The sequence below is a fragment of the Notolepis coatsorum genome, assembly GCF_963971535.1.
Source record: "Notolepis coatsorum genome assembly, chromosome: 10".
Lineage (NCBI taxonomy): Eukaryota > Metazoa > Chordata > Actinopteri > Aulopiformes > Paralepididae > Notolepis > Notolepis coatsorum.
This window is the reverse complement of record NC_140174.1, coordinates 125,751,922-125,774,671: the sequence shown is the minus strand read 5'-3', so window position 1 is coordinate 125,774,671 and position 22,750 is coordinate 125,751,922. Positions and strand designations below refer to the sequence as shown.

Genomic DNA, 22,750 nt, shown 5'->3' with positions numbered 1-22,750 from the left:
ATTTGGCCCCATAATTACTCATGCGATCCGGATATGGCGTGAAACACAAAAAAAATATCCTAACCCACATAAATGGCACAATCATACTCCCTTATTCAATAATAATGCAATCTTGATTGGAAAACGACCTATAAGATTCCCTATATGGGAAAAGCAAGGCATACACTCATTAGGGGATGTTTTTAACAAACAGGGTTTCTGTAGTTATGAAGAAATACAGAAGAAATTTAATCTCACCAAGTCCACACATCTTTTTTACTTACAGTTATTGTTATGTTTGAAGACTCAAGGTGTTCCATTAACGAAACCAATTGAACACCACAGATACCACAAATTCTTCTATGAAAGAGAGACATCAAGAGGTTTTGTTTCAGATTTTTATCATCAATTACTAACGTCCTCATATGAAACCCTCCACCTAGACTCCGTCTGGAGGAGGGATATACCAGACCTGGAAAGTGATTTTGTTTGGCAAGAAGCCTGGGCAAATGTTCGACTCACATCAAGGAACCCGGACCATCAACAAATCAATCTTAACTATATTCACAGGACATACTTGACTCCTATAAGACTGAAAAAAATGGGTCTTATACAAGACTCCAAATGCTCTTTATGTACAAATGGGGACGAGGGGACGTTTATGCACATGTACTGGGACTGCCCACCAGTTAAGATATTCTGGAAAGAGGTGACCCAGCAATTATCAAATCTCGTAACTTGGAATATACCTGTACACCCCTCTGTATTACTGCTGAATGATGTTTTTGAGTGTGCAGTACATCCACAGCTAAAGAGATTTGTTTTATCCGGTATCACAGTGGCTAAAAAGCTGATAGCATCACGATGGTTCCAACCGGAAAAAATGTGCCAAAAGGTCTGGATTATTACATATCTCGATGTGATCTATCAAGAAATATCTACAGCAAGAATTTTGGGTCTCAATGAATCCAAAATGACATTGTGGTTAGAAGTGGTGGAGAAAATAAAAGCTAGCATATAATGGTAATGTCTGGTTAGGAGCGAGGGAAAATGGATGGATTATCCAATGGGGGGTCCGGGAGGGGGGGGGGTACGAGCTGGAGCATATGTGTGTAGGTTTTTAGATAACAGGTATTAAGGGTATATCCTATATATGACAATTAACTAAAATGTGATTTCATTGGATGTGCACTGTCAACTAATGCTTGTGTATCTTATCGTGTGTTGTCATGTTTGTTTAAAAAATAATAAAAAAAATTAAATACAAAAAAAAAAGACTGTCAACCCAAGTGACAAACCTGCATGGGCCAAAGAGCAGCTGAGAAGAGAGGAGGAGAGGAGGCACTCGGAGAGAGAGCAGAAGTACAAGCGTAAACGGATTGAGGAGCAGCGGCAGGAGGAGTGGTTGCAGAGACAACTTCAACAGGAGAGGGCCTACCTCGTGTCTCTACAACAACAACAACAACAACAACAACAGCAGCAGCAGCAGACGCTAGCTCAGGAGACGCTGGCTCAGGAGAGGCTAGCTCAGGAGAAGCTGGCACAGCAGATGCTAGCTCAGGAGAAGCTGGCGCAGGAGAAGCTAGCTCAGCAGAAGCTAGCTCAGCAGAAGCTGGTGCAGCAGCAGAACCAGCTGAAGCTAGCCCAGAGCCTGGTCCTCCAGGCTCAGCAGAACCAGCAGAAGAACCAGGTCCAGACGGCACCGACCCCGAAGCCTGCGGTGAGCCAGGCCCAGCTGAAGAAGCAGCAGAGGGTGCAGCAAAGACAACAGCTGAAACAGCAGCAGACAGCCGCCACCAAGCCACAGGTGACTCCGGTTTTCATGCACCTGCAAAAGAAGCTCAGGAAGGATGCAGAGCACAAAGATGGCGGCACAGATAAACATAAGGACAAGGACAAGGACAAGAGAAAGGAGGAGAAGGTGAAGTCCCTTGACGGCAAGATCAAGAAGGAAGAGAATGGCTTTGGCAGTTCTCCACATGTGAATGTGAAGTCTGAGCCTGAAGAAGACTTCTACCACTCTCCTGAACACCAGAAGTCTCTGAAGAGGGAGCGAGATGATGTAGCAGAAATCGACTTCAAACCTAAGAAAATCAAGACCGAAAACGACAAGGTCAAGAAAAGCAAACCGGATGAAGAAGAGGACATCAAGCTCAAGAAGACAAAGAACAAGAAAGGAGTAGTGGTGGACGGAAAAGACAAGTCTGGAAGATCAAAGAGCAAAGACAAGTCTGGAAGATCCAAGAGCAAAGACAAGTCTGGAAGATCTAAGAGCAGAGAGAGGACTGGAAGATCTAAGAGCAAAGACAAGTATGGAAGATCTAAGAGCAGAGAGAAGACTGGCGTATCTAAGAGCACAGAGAATGTACTGCTTCAAGAGCTAAGCAGGAAAGTTGGCCATGTCTGGTACATACTCCATTACAGGATGTATCATAAAAGAAAGAAATAGAAGACAACATGAGTGGTGTTTGATTCACATCATCATTCCAAGGCACCACCATGGCAAACTCTGGAGTGAAGTGGATTGTGGATTCTCAATCCCCCCCCCTTGCAGCCCACTTTGGTAGGGTATGGGAGAGGCTGACCAAGAGTACGCTAAGGTCTTGACTTGAGAAAAGGAAACACAAACACAAGAATGTGAACATGATGTATTGGTGTATTGATCACACGACAATAATACCCAAATAAGACAATGGAACATGCATCATTAAGACATTTTAATTTATTATGGACTATTATAAGTTATGAATTAATCATCGACTTGAAGATTTGTTATTTTGTGACAAGGAATGTCCAGAAGACTAAAATATGGACTTTTGAATGAACATTATCATATCCATTATAGTGGACGACACAGCGCCCAGGGACCCTGGCCGCTTGGATGGATCCTGGAAACCTTTCCAGATGACAAAGGCTTAGTACAAAGTGTCAGGGTGAAAACCAAGACCAATGTGCTACAGAGGCCAATCAATAAGCTTTGCCTACTACTGGAATCAAAGAAGAATTGCCAGCTATAATGAACACTCACCTGACCATGTTATTTCTTTTGTAATTGTGTAGACACAATTAGGGGCCGGTGTAAGGGCCATATGAGTGTTTTGGTTATGGATTATTATTATTATTATTATTATTATTATTATTATTATTATTATTATTATTATTATTATTATTATTATTATTATTATTATTATTATTATTATTATTATTATTATTATTATTATTATTATTATTATTATATCAAATAGAAGGATATCATTTATGTGAATGTTATGATTTATCTGTGTAGCCAAAAGGGGAATGCTTGCCCAGTGTTGGCCTATTCTGAGGAAAATTTTATTAACTCAGTTGTATTGTGGGTGGTTCACCTGTCAAGGCGGACCAGCCACTGCGCAGCTGAGGGCATAAATTAGTGATGGGAATTAGCTGGGGGGTGTAGAACGGGGAATGGCACACAGTTTTCTGACCCCTTTGGATCGCTTTGAACCACACTTAGGAACGCTTTGGATCGCTTTGGTCCCATCTTCCATGTAAAATACTTTTCTAAATAAATCGGATATCCACTTGATATCTGACAACGGAACTGAAAATGTGGAGACTATTATTGATAAGAAAGCGCGTACGGAATACCTCCCCGACTGCCACTAGAAGCGGACCCAAGCAGAGGCCGCTACAAAGAGAGTTAAATGGAATATTTCAGGTTCAAATTCAAGTTTGCTGAATATTCAAATACAATTAACACATTTCCAGCCTTGCTTATTGTTTTGTTGTTGCAAAACTTGTTTTCAACGTCAACCATTGTGTTTTCAATGTGAACCATTATGTTTTCAATGTGAACCATTATGTTTTCAATGTGAATCGTTGTTTTCAATGTGAACCATTATGTTTTGATGGTTATGTGTGTGTATCTGTTCTCACTATACCATTATGTTTTGATGGTTATGTGTGTGTATCTGTTCTCACTATATCGTTATGTTTTGATGGTTATGTGTGTGTATCTGTTCTCACTATACCATTATGTTTCGATGGTTATGTGTGTGTATCTGTTCTCACTATACCATTATGTTTTGATGGTTATGTGTGTGTATCTGTTCTCACTATATCGTTATGTTTTGATGGTTATGTGTGTGTATCTGTTCTCACTATACCATTATGTTTCGATGGTTATGTGTGTGTATCTGTTCTCACTATACCATTATGTTTTGATGGTTATGTGTGTGTTGCCTTCTTACCACAAGGTAAACAGCGACCTCTAGGCGCTCAAAGTGTTAAACCCGAGCGGTCCGGTACTGGACCGCAAATGACATCACGCCATAAATCCATCTCTACAGAATGTATGAATTAATGTTGTGTTTTTTTTTTTATGTAGCCAAGAGTAAATACTCTAACCCTGTCAAAACAGCAGTCAAAGTGTATATTTTCAGCATTACGTTTGTTTACCAACGATTTTAACTGTTATTAGTGAAATACTGTATAAGATTATAGAAATTGAGTCGGAAATCGTCGCATATTGATGGGAGGAAGTGGCGCAGCCAAAAATGAGTGTAGTCTTTTGAAAGAAGAGACCCAGGGCTTTTGATGGGCTTTTGAATTTCGAAAGACTACACTACCCAGCTCACGCCAGCCCCTGTCAATCATCTGACTTCTGGATTTACTTTCTTATTTCTCTTATTTTTCAGGATTATCTCCCACAAACCTGAACGTTATTGCCATAAACAGAACGCAGTTCGTTTATATACCTTTCTGTGAACGTCTAGCAAAAAACTGCATTGCAATCTGATGAAAAATGGCAGAGCAATTTACATTATAAAAAGGAACTGTACTTAAAGTAGATTTCATTCACGGTTTGTGAATCACGCCTGGTGATACTAAATCCAGATTGAACTCTGCCATAGATGTGCGACTTGGTCATAATAAGGTAATTTATAGGCCTGATATTCTATATTCTATAATCATATTTCAAATTGCATGTGTCCGGATGTCAGAATTCAGTACTATATCTACAAAACCTTTTGTTTAATCATCTTCCCTTCATTCATTAGCTTAGTTTTTTGTACACATGATCTCAAGAAGGTGCTGAATGAGCTCAGTGGCCATTTTTCATGTCTGGTACATTTGAGCACGCTGTTATTCACTGTCAAAGATAAGGAAAAAATGGTTCCTTACAATTTACTCAAGCCTAGTAACAGACTATTTCTGACACTGGGAACACATTCCCTGAGATCCATAGATGTCCCTAGATCCCAAGAACATGCAAATGGCCCTTGTAGAAGTGGAGCAATCTTCCATTTATTTTTAGGCGAATTTTCAGAAAATTAAATACTGTAGGGCTAGGGCTTAAGAGGTTAAAACACTCCAAACAACATGAAACATGAAAACACTCCAAACAACATGAAACATGAAAACACTACAAACAACATGAAACATGAAAACACTCCAAACAACATGAAACATGAAAACACTCCAAACAACATGAAACATGAATAACATGAAACATGAAAACGGGGCCCGTCTAATATAATGGTTGAGGACCAGCTTTTGTAAACAAACGTGTGGCTTTTTGTACAGCTAAATCTATACTTTATAGCAGGGGTCTCAAACTCGTGGCCCGTGGGCCAATTGCGGCCCACTGGATGATATTTTGCGGCCCCCTACTTGACATCAAAGTTTAGTGTTAGTGCGGCCCGCGCGCAACTGTTTGCCGCGTCGTTGTGCGAGTTGGATGTTTTATTTATTTTATCACTTGTAGGCTACCATAGTGCAGGCTCATGGCAGCAACGTTACGTTGAAACGTCATTCCGGGGTAATACCAAGTGGAAAGAAAATATATCCAGTGCGTATGGCAGGCATCCTCAAAATTCTCCGCTCATCTCCTCTGCAAGCAGTGCTCCACTGTCTGTGTTTGTCTACTCTGGTCCAATTACATTCAGCATCCCGTCAGCGTTTCTCCCCCCCCACCCACAGTCTGCGAATCAGAGCAGAGTAGGGCGGGTCTTCACGGAATGCGTGTTGTCTTTCAGCGGGTCCCAGTCAGAGCGAGTTGACAGCGCATCTACTGGTAGTCTAATCTGCGTGTACTGTAGCTAGTAACCTCATTCCCAGTTTTATCCCTGTGAGATAAATGTAGCTAGTAGCCTAGTTTCGCCAGCAGGCAGTTAGTAGAACAAATTTGGCATGTTCAAAGAAAGTAAAAGAAAAGTCGACAGTGAAAATCGCTGCAATTCAAAGGTGCATGGACTGAAAAATATGCGTGCATCCTCCCAGCACCAAGAAACGGTAGCTCTTGTGAAGAGTGGCAATTTGAAACGCCACTATGAAACAAAACACAGTTATTTTGATGCAGCCTTTCCTCAGAATTCAGTGCTAAGAACCACAAAAATAAATTGAATGAAATCATATCAAGCTGCAAGCAGAATTATTGTTAAAGCTATATGTCACAACGAGAAAAAGCAACAAAGTCCTCACTCAGTGGCATGGGTGTTGGCTAAACACAAGAAGCCATTCTCTGATGCATAAATAATAAAATAATGTATGACTGAAGTGATGGATACCATGTTTGAAGGCAAACAAAAGCAAATCCTCCTCAGATAGCACAGCAACCAGAATAACTGAAATACTGGCTGATGATTTGATTAAACAGCTTTGTGATAGAATAAATGCAAAAAAAATGCACAGTGCATTTCCATAACTGTGGATGAGTCCACTGACACCACTGAGAATGCTCAGTTGCTGGTGTTTGTGAGGTTTTAGTGAGTTTGTGAGAAGATTGGATCAGTTGTACTTTTTTTTTGGAATACTTTAAACCCTTTTTTTGTGGAATATTTGATGCAGCCCAGCCTCACCCAGACTCTACCTCCAGCGGCCCCCAGGTAAATTGATTTTGAGACCCCTGCTTTATAGTATTGCTATCTGTCCATTCTCATTGTCAATTGAGTGCATAAACCGTCCCTTCAAAATGGCTTAAAGAAAAAAAAATGCATCAATAGGTTCTCATTTTATAGCGCCGTGAATATAAGCTTTATAGCGGATTTGGGCTAGTATATTTTCTGGAAGGCTAGTTATAGAGCTAATAGCTGCTAACGTTATATCCAATGGCATTTCCGTTTTACAGATGCTACAGAAATAACTCAAACTGCATATGATCCGGACGATCCCAAAGCATGTATGCATGAAAGGGGGGGGCGGGGGACGTCGTTTATTATTATTGATTACCAATAACCGTGTTCGTCTAACTAGCCACATACGCTGATCGGCTGGTTGAGTATCATAGCAAGCTCTGATCGGGCTGGAATTTACGTGAAAAAGATCTTACCATGAGCCGGTGGGATCCCCCCGAGCATTTCCCCGTTATCGATCGCCATCTGGTAGATCTATATGTCCATTGGCTGATGATAAATCCCCTTATTGCATGGTGAAATCTGCGATTCGAAACGTAATCCAAGCTACAGGCTGCAGATCCAGAATCGTGCTACTCAAATCTCCGTTGAAAGACAACAAAGAGACTGATCCGTTCGCCCACAGGGCACATTGCAGTAGCGCAATAGCGCCCCTAAGAGGATCTGGCCGGTATTGCACATTGTCGAATTCATAGAGTAGGGAAGATCTGCAGTGCAGCTCGGCGACCTTGAACAGGTTATTAAAATGGAATAAAAGCAATAACAACTTCCCACGGATATCTCTGTGATTCTGTCCACAACGCATGGATTCGAAAGCCGGATATATCCGTGCTTCGTCCCCAATGTGTTAACGACGATCACCTCGTGTATCTGTGACGATGACCCCGGACAGAATCACAGTGAATAATAATAATAATAATAATAAACTTTATTTGTATAGCACCTTTCATACAGAAACTGCAGCTCAAAGTGCTTCACAACAGAAAAAAGACAGACATTGCAGTGCAGACATAATAATAATAAAATCACAACAGGCCACCTTGTTTATGGTTTGATTCAGTTTTAAATGGACAATAATAAAACGAGTAAGATAAAATAGACAGAGTAAAATAGTGCAGTGCAATAAAATTGTAGGATAGAATAGAGTATTATAAAAAAAAAATATTTTTTTAAATCAATCACCTTTCACCTGGACTCCGATGCGGAAGTAGACGTCCGCGTCGCTCAGGTACCTCTCCACCAGGATGTAGTACCACTGCTCCCAGACGGGCAGGCGCGTGTCCAGCTCACAGGGGCTCCACTCCCTGCAGTCCAGAGCGCTGGAGTTGTGGACCGGAGGAGCCCGGGCCCTCAGCTTCAGCACCACCGGACAGCCTGAGTCGGCACCAGAACCGCTCCCCCTGCTGCTGCAGTTCAGCAACTGCACCTTCACCATAGAGATGTAGTTGGGGATGAACACTCTGCATGATCCGTGCACATACACACACACACACACACACACACACGCACGCACACACACACACACACACGCACATACACACACACATACACACATACACACAACATACACACACACATACACATACACACACAAACAGATACACGCAACATACACACAGACACACACACGCACATACATACACAGACACACACACAACATACACACACACAACATACACACAGACACACAGACACAGCATGGGGGAATGGTAAGTGATAGTAGTAGTTTAGATTTCTTTTGACAATTCTTTTTCGTGTCATGCACACTTAAGTGCCCAACCATCATGGGTTTATAAAACACAGCCGTTCCATTATTACATTACTGTACATTTCATTACCTAGATACAGATTACATGAATACAGATTACAGCTTGGTTTTACTAAACAAAGTATTCTGCCTTCTCTCCCGAGCTTGACAAATAAAATCTGCTGCAAAAAAAGTTCCCTCCCTGAAGCACAACTCAAGTTGTTCATATTCATCCTGCTCAAGAAAATCAACATAAATGGAGGAGATGTTACAAAAAAAGCACTTCACTTATGTCCTCGTGGACAGGATAGTAAAACAAAAAGTGAACCTCATTCTCAGTTTCACCTCTAACTCAAACACCAAACAAAGTCTGTCCTCTCTAGGGCTAGTGGTGATGTCTGTCCTCCTCTAGGTGGCATTAAACCTGCTGGTCTCTAGGGCTAGTGGTGATGTCTGTCCTCCTCTAGGTGGCATTAAACCTGCTGGTCTCTAGGGCTAGTGGTGATGTCTGTCCTCTTCTAGGTGGCATTAAACCTGCTGGTCTCTAGGGCTAGTGGTGATGTCTGTCCTCCTCATTAAACCTGCTGATCTCTAGGGCTAGTGGTGATGTCTGTCCTCCTCATTAAACCTGCTGGTCTCTAGGACTAGTGGTGATGTCTGTCCTCCTCTAGGTGGCATTAAACCTGCTGATCTCCAGGACTAGTGGTGATGTCTGTCCTCCTCATTAAACCTGCTGGTCTCTAGGGCTAGTGGTGATGTCTGTCCTCCTCATTAAACCTGCTGGTCTCTAGGACTAGTGGTGATGTCTGTCCTCCTCATTAAACCTGCTGGTCTCTAGGACTAGTGGTGATGTCTGTCCTCCTCATTAAACCTGCTGGTCTCTAGGACTAGTGGTGATGTCTGTCCTCCTCATTAAACCTGCTGGTCTCTAGGACTAGTGGTGATGTCTGTCCTCCTCATTAAACCTGCTGGTCTCTAGGACTAGTGGTGATGTCTGTCCTCCTCATTAAACCTGCCGGTCTCTAGGGCTAGTGGTGATGTCTGTCCTCCTCATTAAACCTGCTGATCTCTAGGACTAGTGGTGATGTCTGTCCTCCTCATTAAACCTGCTGGTCTCTAGGGCTAGTGGTGATGTCTGTCCTCCTCATTAAACCTGCTGGTCTCTAGGACTAGTGGTGATGTCTGTCCTCTAGGTGGCATTAAACCTGCTGGTCTCTAGGACTAGTGGTGATGTCTGTCCTCCTCTAGGTGGCATTAAACCTGCTGGACTCTAGGACTAGTGGTGATGTCTGTCCTCCTCATTAAACCTGCTGGTCTCTAGGGCTAGTGGTGATGTCTGTCCTCCTCATTAAACCTGCTGGTCTCTAGGACTAGTGGTGATGTCTGTCCTCCTCTAGGTGGCATTAAACCTGCTGGACTCTAGGACTAGTGGTGATGTCTGTCCTCCTCATTAAACCTGCTGGTCTCTAGGGCTAGTGGTGATGTCTGTCCTCCTCTAGGTGGCATTAAACCTGCTGATCTCTAGGACTAGTGGTGATGTCTGTCCTCCTCATTAAACCTGCTGGTCTCTAGGACTAGTGGTGATGTCTGTCCTCCTCATTAAACCTGCCGGTCTCTAGGACTAGTGGTGATGTCTGTCCTCCTCATTAAACCTGCCGGTCTCTAGGGCTAGTGGTGACGTCTGTCCTCCTCATTAAACCTGCCGGTCTCTAGGGCTAGTGGTAACACCCCTGACCATATCTGTGCACATAGTAGTAGTAATAATAATAATAAATTTGTTATTAATACAGTAAAAGGAGCATTTCGGCTACTTTCTCTTGGGTCATGGAGACGGGTGGGGTTGAATGCTTCCATGCAAACCAGACCTTCCGTAACCAGACCCTCAAAACCAGACACCTGTAACCAGACCCTCGAAACCAGACCCTCGTAACCAGACCCTCGAAACCAGACCCTCCATAACCAGACCCTCCTTTACCAGACCCTCGAAACCAGACCCTCGAAACCAGACCCTCGTAACCAGACCCTCATAACCAGACACCTGTAACCAGACCCTCGAAACCAGACCCTCATAACCAGACCCTCATAACCAGACCCTCGTAACCAGACCCTCTGTAACCAGACCCTCCGTAACCAGACCCTCGTAACCAGACCCTCAAAACCAGACCCTCCGTAACCAGACCCTCGTAACCAGACCCTCCATAACCAGACCCTGGTAACCAGACCCTCGAAACCAGACCCTCGTAACCAGACCCTCCATAACCAGACCCTCCACAACCAGACCCTCAATAACCAGACCCTCAAAACCAGACCCTCATAACCAGACCCTCATAACCAGACCCTCGAAACCAGACCCTCGTAACCAGACCCTCCATAACCAGACCCTCGTAACCAGACCCTCGAAACCAGACCCTCCGTAACCAGACCCTCATAACCAGACCCTCATAACCAGACCCTCGAAACCAGACCCTCCATAACCAGACCCTCTAAACCAGACCCCCTAACCCTAACCCTAACCCTCAAAACCAGACCCTTGTAACCAGACCCTCGAAACCAGACCCTCAAAACCAGACCCTCCGTAACCAGACCCTCTGTAACCAGACCCTCGTAACCAGACCCTCCATAACCAGACCCTCGTAACCAGACCCTCCATAACCAGACCCTCGTAACCAGACCCTCCATAACCAGACCCTCGTAACCAGACCCTCGAAACCAGACCCTCGTAACCAGACCCTCGAAACCAGACCCTCCGTAACCAGACCCTCATAACCAGACCCTCGAAACCAGACGCTCCATAACCAGACCCTCGAAACCAGACCCTCGAAACCAGACCCTCATAACCAGACCCTCGAAACCAGACGCTCCATAACCAGACCCTCAAAACCAGACCCTTGTAACCAGACCCTCATAACCAGACCCTCCATAACCAGACCCTCGAAACCAGACCCTCCACAACCAGACCCTCAATAACCAGACCCTCAAAACCAGACCCTCAAAACCAGACCCTCAAAACCAGACCCTTGTAACCAGACCCTCGAAACCAGACCCTTGTAACCAGACCCTCGAAACCAGACCCTCGAAACCAGACCCTCGAAACCAGACCCCCTAGTCAACGACATTGCATGAATCATTTAGTCACGTTAGTGTCACATGATTTCCATTAATGTGACCTCTCGTCTCGTTGTCGTCAGGGGAAAAAGCTTCATTAAAGACCATATTTAGTCATAATTTTCATTGACTAAATTAACTCAATCAGCGCCAGACCCGAGGATAGCCGGGTTTTCTACTTTTTTCTCCCATTTTCTATTTTTCTCCCATCCCAATTTTCGTATCGTCCAATTCTACCCTCCCCTGTCTCGAACGCTGTTAGGCCATGCCTCCCACAAGCCGGCTGCACTGTGGACGAAGCCTTACATCACGTGTCCCCTCCGGTACTCGAGGAAGCAGCCGTCGCATCTTTTCACCTGCACAGCGCGATCTCTCAGCGGCGGGGGTCTGCATGGGAGGGACACGCCGCCCCCGTCGCTTCCTGATTCTGCTGCGCAGGCACACCAACCGACCTGTAGGAGTCGCTGTCCACAACGTCCGATCCCCACCCATCAGCTTTCCCACCCCTAACACTGCCAATTGTGTTAGTATGAACGACTCGAACCCAGCGTCTCCCACATTGGTGGCGAGCGCCTTGCCCACTACACCACCTAGCCGCCCGTATAATCAGGTTTTCATCGTTATTTCTTTTATTCAATATTTCTATTCATTACAGGCACACGGACCACCGGGTTAACATGGGGAATCATCCTGAGATTGCCAAAGTGCAATACCGGCCGCCTCCTGCCAGGTGGCAGTATCAAGCACCCTTTGAAACCTTATATCTTGCCCTGTGTTACGTTCAAATGTTTCCGGGTGCAGTTTTCTTGGTCAGGCGAGTCTAGCGGTTCACTCGATTGAGTGAGACGCGTCCAAAGCCAACGCTTTTAGTGAAATTTACGTATTGCTGCATATCTGGGATTAACCAGGATCACTCTAAAACTATACTTATATTCACCACGGTATAACACACGAACGTATGGATGAAAAAAATTTATTCTTTTTCACATATTGCACGATAGATAGTTGATGTCAAATGGGCCATAGTATTGTATCCATAGCTAGAATATAGAATATAGATATAGCCCTGCAAACACCGCCACTTATTCCTATCTCTTAGAATGTTGGCGTGGTAGGAACAAAAGATGCTCAAGTCCATCCAAAGAGTTAACACTGGTGCCAAGTAGCCAGGGACGGGGAGTCAAAACACAGCTAGAGCGGCCACATTCCTTAGTAGATGAAACTACGTTCTACGGGCCTGAGACTTGAGCTGTTGGGATTTTCCGAGCAGAGTCCAGTTGTGTTCTAGCAGAGAGACAGAAGAGCAGAGCCAGCCCTCTGAACGAGGGCTGGGAGGGAGGGAAAGGAAGCCATGAGCGAGAAAATACCACGAGGAGATAGGCCATTAGCGGGGAGCTAGGAGAGAGATAGCACAACCAAGAGAGAGATCGAACTTTAGTTTCTTAACGTTTTAAAGACTTTCAATTGGTTTTATTCTGTACAAGATGCTATGTTTATGGAAATAAACATCCTGCTGATATGAGACGACGACTCCAAGTACATTCACGGGGAGAGAGACAGGGTTTTATCCAGTCAGTGCGTGTGGAGGACAGAATTCCACCGAACGAGTGCCCAACATTACGAAATAAACACAACGCAGAAACTTCACAGAAGTGCAGAGGTATCTAGAATGTGTACAATCCCAGTTTACATCTGAAAGAATTTACTATCTCCTTCTACTATCTCTTAGCTAATCTCGGTTCTGGGCGATGTACAGTAATGTTTTATTCTTATGGACATTGTAACGGCAATTTTTCATTTCCAATGTCCTGTTTTCTCTTGCCTGTTACTTCACAGGTATGGTAGGGAGTGATCTTACGCAGTAGACACAGCAATGATGGATGTCCACTCGTGATTCCAGGTTTAGGGGTGTTTATTGCTGAAGTTGCAGTTGTACATTCAATTTATTGCCAGTGTGGGTTCTGTAGGAATTATATGGTATTCTATATTTATTTGGTATTTCTTGGCTTCTAGTTGCTGAGCTGCTGAGCTTCTGTTACTGAGCTACTGGTAAGAACGGTGTGCTCCTCACTACCTGTGTCCTAGTTGATTACTGCACCTGTGACCCTAAATACCTAACCAGTGCTGTCACATCTAAAACCCACCACCAGGTGTCCAACAATAATATTAAAAATAATAAAATAATATGCCACCATCATAATGGCTCCTACATACCGGCCCCTAATTGTCTAAAGTGTAATGACAATTAATACTTAAATCATATTCAGGGAGCCATATTCAAAATTAAAAAAAAAACACCTAGAGAAGAACCACAGAACAGGAGATGAAGAAAGAAGGGCTGTCCTGGCAAGATCTGGAGCAGAGGGCACAAGACCGAATAGGATGGAGGAGCTTCGTAGATGGCCTATGTTCCTTTGGGAATTTAAAGGCCTAAGTTAGTAAGTAAGTATATTCAAAATTTACAATTTTCACATTTTCTTTTCTTTTTCTTTTTTTTTTTACAATTTCATTGCCAATGCAATTTCCGAAGAAAATACATAAAATAAAAAGTGTAGGCATTCAATGTTCTTTAGACTTCAGTCTCTTGGAGCAGACATATCTTCGTTATTGGTCTCTCCAAGATGTTGCTTTTGGTCTTCAGTCGAACTGTGCGTACAAGACCTTTTGCATCAGAAATGGTATCCAATATTGTCCCCAGTAACCAGGAGCCTCGTGGTGCAGTGGGATCAACCACCACAACAATATCACCAGGGGCAAAACTTCTTTTTACTGTTGACCATCGTTGACGTTCTTGGATTAGAGGTAGAGATGTTCCGATACCATTTTTCCCTTTCCGATCCGATTCCGATACCTAAGCTTTGGGTATCGGCCGATACCGATATTTATCCGATACCAGTGCATAAAAAAAAAATTAAAAAAAAATTATATAAATTATACTTTCTTTTTTTTTTTATTTTTTTCAGATACTGTTATACTGTTTTTTAGTAATAACTAGAACGTATGGTATTTATTCAACAACAGGTGATTGTATAGATTTGTATTAGTATCATTAATCAATGAGTATGGGCTGCAGCACTGCAGATATACCCTACTCCAATGATCCACACGGACATTAAACGGTGTTGCACTCGCTACTCAGTGGCTCTGCAGATATACCCTATTCAGTCTGTAAGCTAGTGGCAGATAGAACGTTCATGTTGTGATTTTTGATGCAAAATAAATATTCAACATTCTCTTTTGAAACTCCGCCTCAGACTCTTATCCTTTGGCACTTGCTGTACTTTGCTTGCAGGTCTGCAGCCATTATTGCTGGATTATGTGAATAGCACCAACTTTAGACACGGTAACGTTATCAAGCTAAGCTAACTGACCTAGCTCGCCTTCCCGCATTGACATTAAGATAACGTTAGTAATAGTCAGCTAACGCTAGTCCGTAGCTACTTAACTTAAATACAATTCACCGTGGGTGCATTATTGTTGATAGACGGTCACGGACAGTGTTAGGTCCTGGAGAAAGGACAGGCGATCATCTGATTTGATGTAACGTTAAAAGCGGATGTTGTTCCAACTAGCTATCTTTCCAGCTAATGCTATCATAACACCAGCCAAACACATCCCGATTCCCGTCCGAGCTCCCCGTCACACCGCACTGTCGGGGACAATGGAATTTAAGAAAGTGTATCTGCTGTTAAAATGACACAGCATCACACTTTAAAACATGTTCATTTTATAATCCTCACTCTCCGCAGGACTCGGCAGGAGATAAATTACATCATGGGATCGGAGGCTAGAATTTACGTGTACTCGCCGATACCGATACCAGCATTTTAGGCAGTATCGGCGGCATTTCCGATACTAGTATCGGTATCGGAACAACTCTAATTAGAGGCAAGTATTCTTTTGTCCATCGTTTCCAAAAGAGATCTGCCATGTATTGTACCTGTTTCCATCTACGTTTGATGTACAGATCCTCTTTTACAAATAATCCAGGTGGCAATACTGGCTGTGTTTTCAGCAAAAGAAGATGGTTTGTGGTCAGCGCCTCCAGGTCCATTGGGTCATCAGAAGACTTGGTAATGGGACGATCATTTAGAATTGCTTCTACTTCACACAATAAAGTTTGCAATCCTTCATCATCAAGCACTTGTTGATGAAGAACAGAGCGTAGTACATTTCGTACCATGCGGATAAGTCGCTCCCAAACACCGCCGTGATGGGATCCTGCAGGGGGGTTAAAGCTCCACTTTATCCCTTGCTGAAGCATAGCATTCTGGATTTTATCCTGATTCAAGCTATTCAGTGCTTCCCTCAATTCTCTTTCTGCTCCTATGAAATTTGTGCCATTGTCTGATCTCAAAGACAAAACTTGACCTCGTCGACAGATGAATCTTCGTAATGCATGGATGCAGGAGTCTGTAACAAGTGTATGTGCAATTTCGAGATGTACTGCCCTGCTTGCCATGCAGGTGAAGATTACACCATACCTTTTAACTAGACTTCGTCCTCTTTTGATCTATATCAGACCGAAGTAGTCCACTCCTACATCTGTAAATGGAGGCTTGTCTGGTTGAATCCTCTCCAAGGGCAAGTCTGCCATTTTCTGCTCTCCAATTCGACCCGCTGTCGTTTGCACACAATACAGTCAGTTATGATTTTTCTTGCAGCGGAGTTAGCTTTGATGATCCAATATCTTTTGCGGAGACAAGACAGCATATAGTTTCTTCCTCCATATCCGAGTTGTTTATGGATATGTCGTAACAATAGTGTGGATATGTGAAGGTCCTTCGAGAGAATAATTGGATGTTTGGTCTCTTCCGGTATCGCAAGCCTATTCAGGCGACCACCTACTCTCAGAAGTCCATCATCCAGCACTGGATCCAATTTGTACAAATTACTGCTTCTTTTGACATTTTTACCAGCTTGTAGAACGGATATTTCTTCCTGGAATTTCTGTCTTTGACTGAATGAGATGACTGCATCTTCTGCTTGGATAAGATCTTCGGGAGATAAGCACTGTCCACGAAGTGTCACTTAAAAGACTTGCATCTCCTCTGCAACCTTTTCCTTTAAATTGACAAGATCATCTTCAACACTACTCATGGCAGTTTGAATCTCCTTTGTGAGTGTGGTCTTTACTTTAAGAAGCCAAGCTACAGCAGTCTTCAGCTTCATCCATGATGAGAAGTAGTGGATTAGATAGTTGATTATTAGCAGAGATTGTAGATTCAAAGTGCAAGTTCGGCCATTCATCATTTGATCTACAGAGAAAATCTGGTCCTCTGATCCATCTTTTGTAGCTCAAGAAGCGGTCTGCTGTCAGCCCTCTTGACGCTGCATCTGCAGGATTTTCCTTTGTGCTCACATATCTCCATTGTGATACGTCAGTAGCATCCCTTACAAAAGAGACCCTGTTTGCTACAAATGTTTGAAAACGTTTAGTTTCATTGTTTATGTACTTAAGGACTGTCGTGCTATCCGTCCAGAAAATGGATTTGTCCAGTGGTAGCTGCAAGTCCTTTCGCAGCATCGTGTCAACTCTGACAGCGAGGACTGCCGCTGCCAGCTCCATTCTTGTGCTGTAACCGTGAACCTGAACACATCTGTCTCAACACACCAGTGTAATCCCAGGGCTCTTTCAACTGGTAGACTGTCCTTGTCCAAGTCCAACTCCCTGAACTCCTTGGCTCTGTGCTCCTGTGGAACAGATGCCAATACAGCACGGCTGTTGCTGATCCATTTGGATAAAGTGAAGCCACCCCTCTGGCAGAGAGCAGTCAGTTCTTTCACCATGTGTACCGCTTCTCGCTCTGTAGGCATGGATTTCAGGCAATCATACACATAGAAGTTGTCGTTCACCGTGTCCGACACTCCAGGTGGAAAGTGGGCTCGGTTGTCTTCAGCAGTCTTCCTCAAAGTAAAATTTGCACAACTAGGTGACGACACAGCTCCAAAAAGATGTACCTTCATTCTAAATTCAGCCAGATCTTGCTGCACATCACCATCAGGCCACCATAAGAACCGCAGGTAGTCAACATGTTTTTCAGATACCTTAACCTGATGGAACATGGCCTTGATGTCTGCCATCAAGGCAACAGGTTCCTGTCTAAACCTGATGAGGACTCCAATAAGTGAGTTGGTAAAATCGGGACCCTGAAGCAGTTGACAGTTTAGTGATGTTCCTTTAAAGATTGCACCGCAATCAAAGACGACTCTCAAGTTGCCTTTCTTTGAGTGATGCACACCATGATGTGGGATATACCAGAGTTTTCCATCACCTCGATTCAGCTGGTCCACTGGCACCAATTCAGCATAGCCACTGTTAATCATATCTGTGAGGAAAGAAGTGTATTCATCATGGAACTTTTCATCTTTGTTAAACTTGCGTTTCAGGCTCTGGATGCGTTGCTCTGCGATACAACGGTTGTTTGGCATGATGGGATCTTCTTGTTTGAAAGGCAAGTTTAGACAGTAATGTCCCTCTTCAATCCTTGCTGAGTGGTTTACAATATCAAGGAATTTTACCTCTTCTCTTGACATTTCCTCTGTTTCTTTACTGGCTCTTTCACTGAAATCCTGGTTGTACTGTTCGACAAGTAACTCCTCTATGTTTAGAATAGATATTCTATTGACAGCAGCAGCAGGGCAGCCATTCTCATCCCTGATGGTGTTGTCTCCTCTTAAGGGACCATAGATGACCCACCCCAATAGGGTCCTCAGAGCGTATGGTCCATCTGCCTGGCTATTGACCACCTCCCAGGGTTCCAGTACCTTTGAGGCGTTTGTGCCGATGAGGTCAATGCCAGAGTCTATTTCAGGTATTGTGATATGGTTCAAATATGGCCATGGTGACAAGTCCTGTTGTTTTGGAATATTGTGTTGTGAAACTGGCATGGTTTTATGAGTGAACACATCAGGCAGTTGAATGAAGCTGTCACTGTCCATCCTAGCTATTTCCAAAACGGTAATATGGTAGCTGGTCTCAGGCTTCACTTGGTTCATGGTACGGAGAAGAATATTCGTTTTTTGTCCAGGAATGTTTAGCCTTCTCATTAAACTTTCAGTGCAGAATGTAGATGTGCTCCCATGATCCAAGAATGCATACGTTTCCAATACTGTGTCCCCCTTGTGGCTCTTTACCTGTACTGGTACTATGGAGAAGAGGGAGGTTTCATCACCGGTCCCAATATGACCACAGGTGTGAGGTGAGATGACAGCATTGTCTCCTAATGATTCCTGTGCCATTTGTTCAATGTGGAGTATATCGGGATGTTTTTGTTTACATGTACCACACGTTAAACGACCTTTGCAGTCTCTGCTTAAGTGTCCTCTTCTCAAACAGCCAAAACAGACTCCCTTTTCCTTTAAGAAGTCTATCTTCTCTCTGTGTTTCTTCTTCTTCATCTGTGGACACCGGTCCAATGTGTGATCACTTTTATTGCAGAACAGATAAGAATTATGAGAACTGATGAATACATTTCTTTGCACTCTATTTGACTCCACTGCTGTTTCCATGGGTGTTACTGTTGTTGCAAAACTGCTTCTTGGGCTTGACCTTTCTCTTGGTTTAATGATGGTTGAGGTTTTGACAGTTGAATTCTGTTTAGCATCCTGAATGTTTCCAAAAAGCGGGTCAGACAGTATTTTCACCTGTCTCTCTATGAAATTGACCAGGTCTGAGAAAATAGCACGATGTCCAAGCTCCTGTAGCTCACATACCCTGTTCCTCCATCTTTCTCTGATCTTGTATGGTAGTTTCATAAGGATGGTCCTCATGTTTGACACAACATTCATCTCCTCCATAGGCTAGATTTTCCATTGCATTGCAACAGCCTCTGAGGAATGAGAGAATGCCTGCAATTCTTTCACATCCTCCTGCTTGATTGCTGCCCAAGCAAAGGCCTTTTCCATGTATGCTGTTGCAATTTTGTGCTCATTCCCAAAATGTTCTTTGAGTAGATGTCTTGCCCTCTGATAGCCCTGTGATGGAGGCAGATGTTGGCAGCTGCGGACCAGGCTTTTTGGATGTCCTCTTGTGTATTGCTCTAGGAAGTGTAAGCAGTCACTGTCATCATCAGTTCTTTTCTCCACTCCTCCCTCAAATGCACTGATAAAACCTTCATATTTTAATGGATCACCATCATACACAGGAATGTCTCTTGGTGGTAGAGTGGAATACAGATTTTGCTTAACCAGTAAAGCAGTTATGTCATTCTGTCTTTGTAGCACATTGCAAATATCACCGGCAGGGGGTGTAGTATGAATGACATGACCTTGAACATCCTTTTCCAAATGAACCTGTATATTTTCAGTTTGAACATGTTGGCTGGGGAGAGAATATTGCATTAGAGGAGTCATATGATGAGCTTTAACAGGTTTTTCACAAATAGGCTGTATAGGCCTCACAACCTGTGGCAGGGAGGGAGGCTTTGTTAGAACATGTTGGCTGGGGAGAGAATATTGCGTTAGAGGAGTCATAGAATGAGCTTTGGCAGGTGTATCACAAATAGGCTGTTTAGGTCTCACAACCTGTGGCAGGGAGGGAGGCTTTGTTTCCCTTTGAGCAGCACCCTTTTGACAGTCTGAGCTCCTCCCACTTGACACTCTTGAACTGTTCCTTGATCCCATTGTTTCCAGTACATGGGCCTTTGCATTTGCTGCTGCCAGCTGTGTATCCATTTCCAGTTGTTCTAGTTGCATTCTGAATTGTTGTTGTTGTGCCTCATTTTCTCCTCTGAGTTGATCTTGTTGTGCCTCTTTTTCTCTTCTGAGTTGTTCTTGTTGCATCCTGAGTTGCTCTTGTTGTGCATCATTTTCTCTTCTCAGTTGATCTTGTTGTGCCTCATTTTCTCTTCTAAGTTGTTCTTGTTGTGCCTCATTTTCTCTTCTAAGTTGTTCTTGTTGTACCTCCAGTGTATGTTTTTTCTTTAAGGCAGCAACCTTTTCCATTATAGCGGCCTTTTCGGCCTGAGCTAAAATACGAGCAGATGAGGTGGAAGATGTTTTTGATGCAATGGATTTGTGTGTGGATCTTGATTTAGAAATATTTGATACAATGTCATGAGGTCCAATATCATCAGAATTTACATCACTCAGTCTTTCACCTTCAGTAGTGACATGTGTTTCCTTTTCAACAGTGACATGTATTTGCTGTTCCACTTCTGATAGCCACAGATGTACATCCTGTATAAAACCTTCTAGAAAGTACATTTTTGGTTGAAACCATTCTTTTTGCCTTTCAATTTCCTCTTCATGTAATGGTAAATTCATCAATGATGAATGACTTTCCTTGGCTTCATCACACAAAGTGGTTAATTCATTCAAATGGCGTTTTACTGCATTTGCATTCTCATCTGACTTCATGAGCCCTTTCAATTAGTGATGTGACGATTCATCGATTTGCATCGGTGCGCCGGCATACACGTTGACGATGCAAGTGCACCGGTGGAATAAGTCCGCGTCGGCAAAATGCCAGGCTGAACTCGCGATGCATCTTGTTGTAGCGTCTTTGCACCGGTCAAAACCGATGCATTGATATAATTTCCTCTCATCCACTTGTCAGCAGTGCACTGTGACTGCACACACACACAGCAGATACTATTGCTTTGCTACTACATAAGGCGAGAGCCGCGTCACAGTTATCAACAAACAGTGGAAGTCAAGGAGACATGAATAGAATTGCCCAACATGCTAACGCCAGTTAGCCGTTCAGCTAACGCTAAACTATAGTGTCTAACTAAAGTGACTCTGCAACACCAGTAACATTAGTGAGGAGGGGGGGGTATATTGAAGACGCTTGACAACAGGGGTTCAAAGATAACTTCACATTTATTGGTTATTCATTTCTTAATTATATCGCTTCATGCAATCCATCCAGCTCCGTGTTGTTGACAATAATGCTACGGTCGGAAAGTATCTGACGCATCCTAGTGACCTAGTCTAGTGTGTGACATCATCAACTGTCGCCGGCCGCTCAGACGGGGAGGGGCTCTCTCTCTCTCTCTCTCTCTCTCTCTCTCTCTCTCTCTCTCTCTCTCTCTCTCTCTCTCTCTCTCTCTCTCTCTCTCTCTCTCTCTCTCTCTCTCTCTCTCTCTCTCTCTCTCCTCTCTCCTCTCTCCTCTCTCCTCTCTCCTCTCTCTCTCTCGTGTGTTTTTAGCTAAAGTGGATAGAAAAGACAGTTTATGCAAAAGTCTTCTTAGGCACCCAAGAGTTTTTATATAAATTGTCTTACAGTAGATTCTTTTATTTTTAATAATAATATAAGCTGCATATAAGGAATACAACCAAATCCTCTGTCATACCATAAAATTGTATTATTTATTATTATTATTATTTTGCATCGTGTTGAATCGCATCGTATCGCCCCGAATCGCATTATGTTGAATCAAATCGTATCGAATCGTATCGTATCTCAACAGGGGGTGAATCATATCGCATCGCATCGCCCGGTGCTTCAAATGTATCGTTAATGTATCGTATCGTTGCCACCGTATCGAGATGCACATCGCATTGGCCTCAGTGAGGAGATGCACATCCCTACTTTCAATACATCTCTTGACTTGGCAGCCCTTTTGACACACAAGCCTCTTGTCTTCTGGCTGTCTTCAACCAACATTTCCAAGCCTTTGGCTGTGTACTTGCAAACTCGTTTTTCCCTTTCAGGATCCTGTCCAACATTGCCATCTTGTGGCTGAGCATCACTATTGACACCAGACATGGTTCCTTCACAGATTTCCAACAGCTTAATTCACAACTCACCCAGTAGAGCTGCGCAGGTGTTTCCAATCACCTCAATCAGCCGCCATATTGGCTGTGAAACAATCTGTCCTTCTGAAGCCTTTGATGATGTCCTAGTTTCACTCATAGCTGTAGAGCGTCATTCTTACTTGAATGTAACAGCAATTTTTCATTTCCAATGTCCTGTTTTCTCTTGCCCGTTACTTCACAGGTATGGTAGGGAGTGATCTTACGCAGTAGACACAGCAATGATGGATGTCCAGTCGTGATTCCAGGTTTAGGGGTGTTTATT

General features: G+C 43.5%; 1 protein-coding gene across 1 annotated transcript in view; it reads right to left on the bottom strand.

Moving 5' to 3' along the window:
• LOC311235711 (transmembrane protein 8B-like) overlaps positions 1-8,307 on the bottom strand; it is a gene marked incomplete at both ends in the record, with an annotated part of 118,272 nt that extends 109,965 nt beyond the window's left edge. The window contains one exon of the mRNA XM_084323177.1: positions 8,055-8,307. Coding sequence (XP_084179303.1) covers positions 8,055-8,307 — 253 coding nt within the window. The remainder of the gene's footprint in view (positions 1-8,054) is intronic.
• Positions 8,308-22,750: the final 14,443 nt, after the last annotated feature.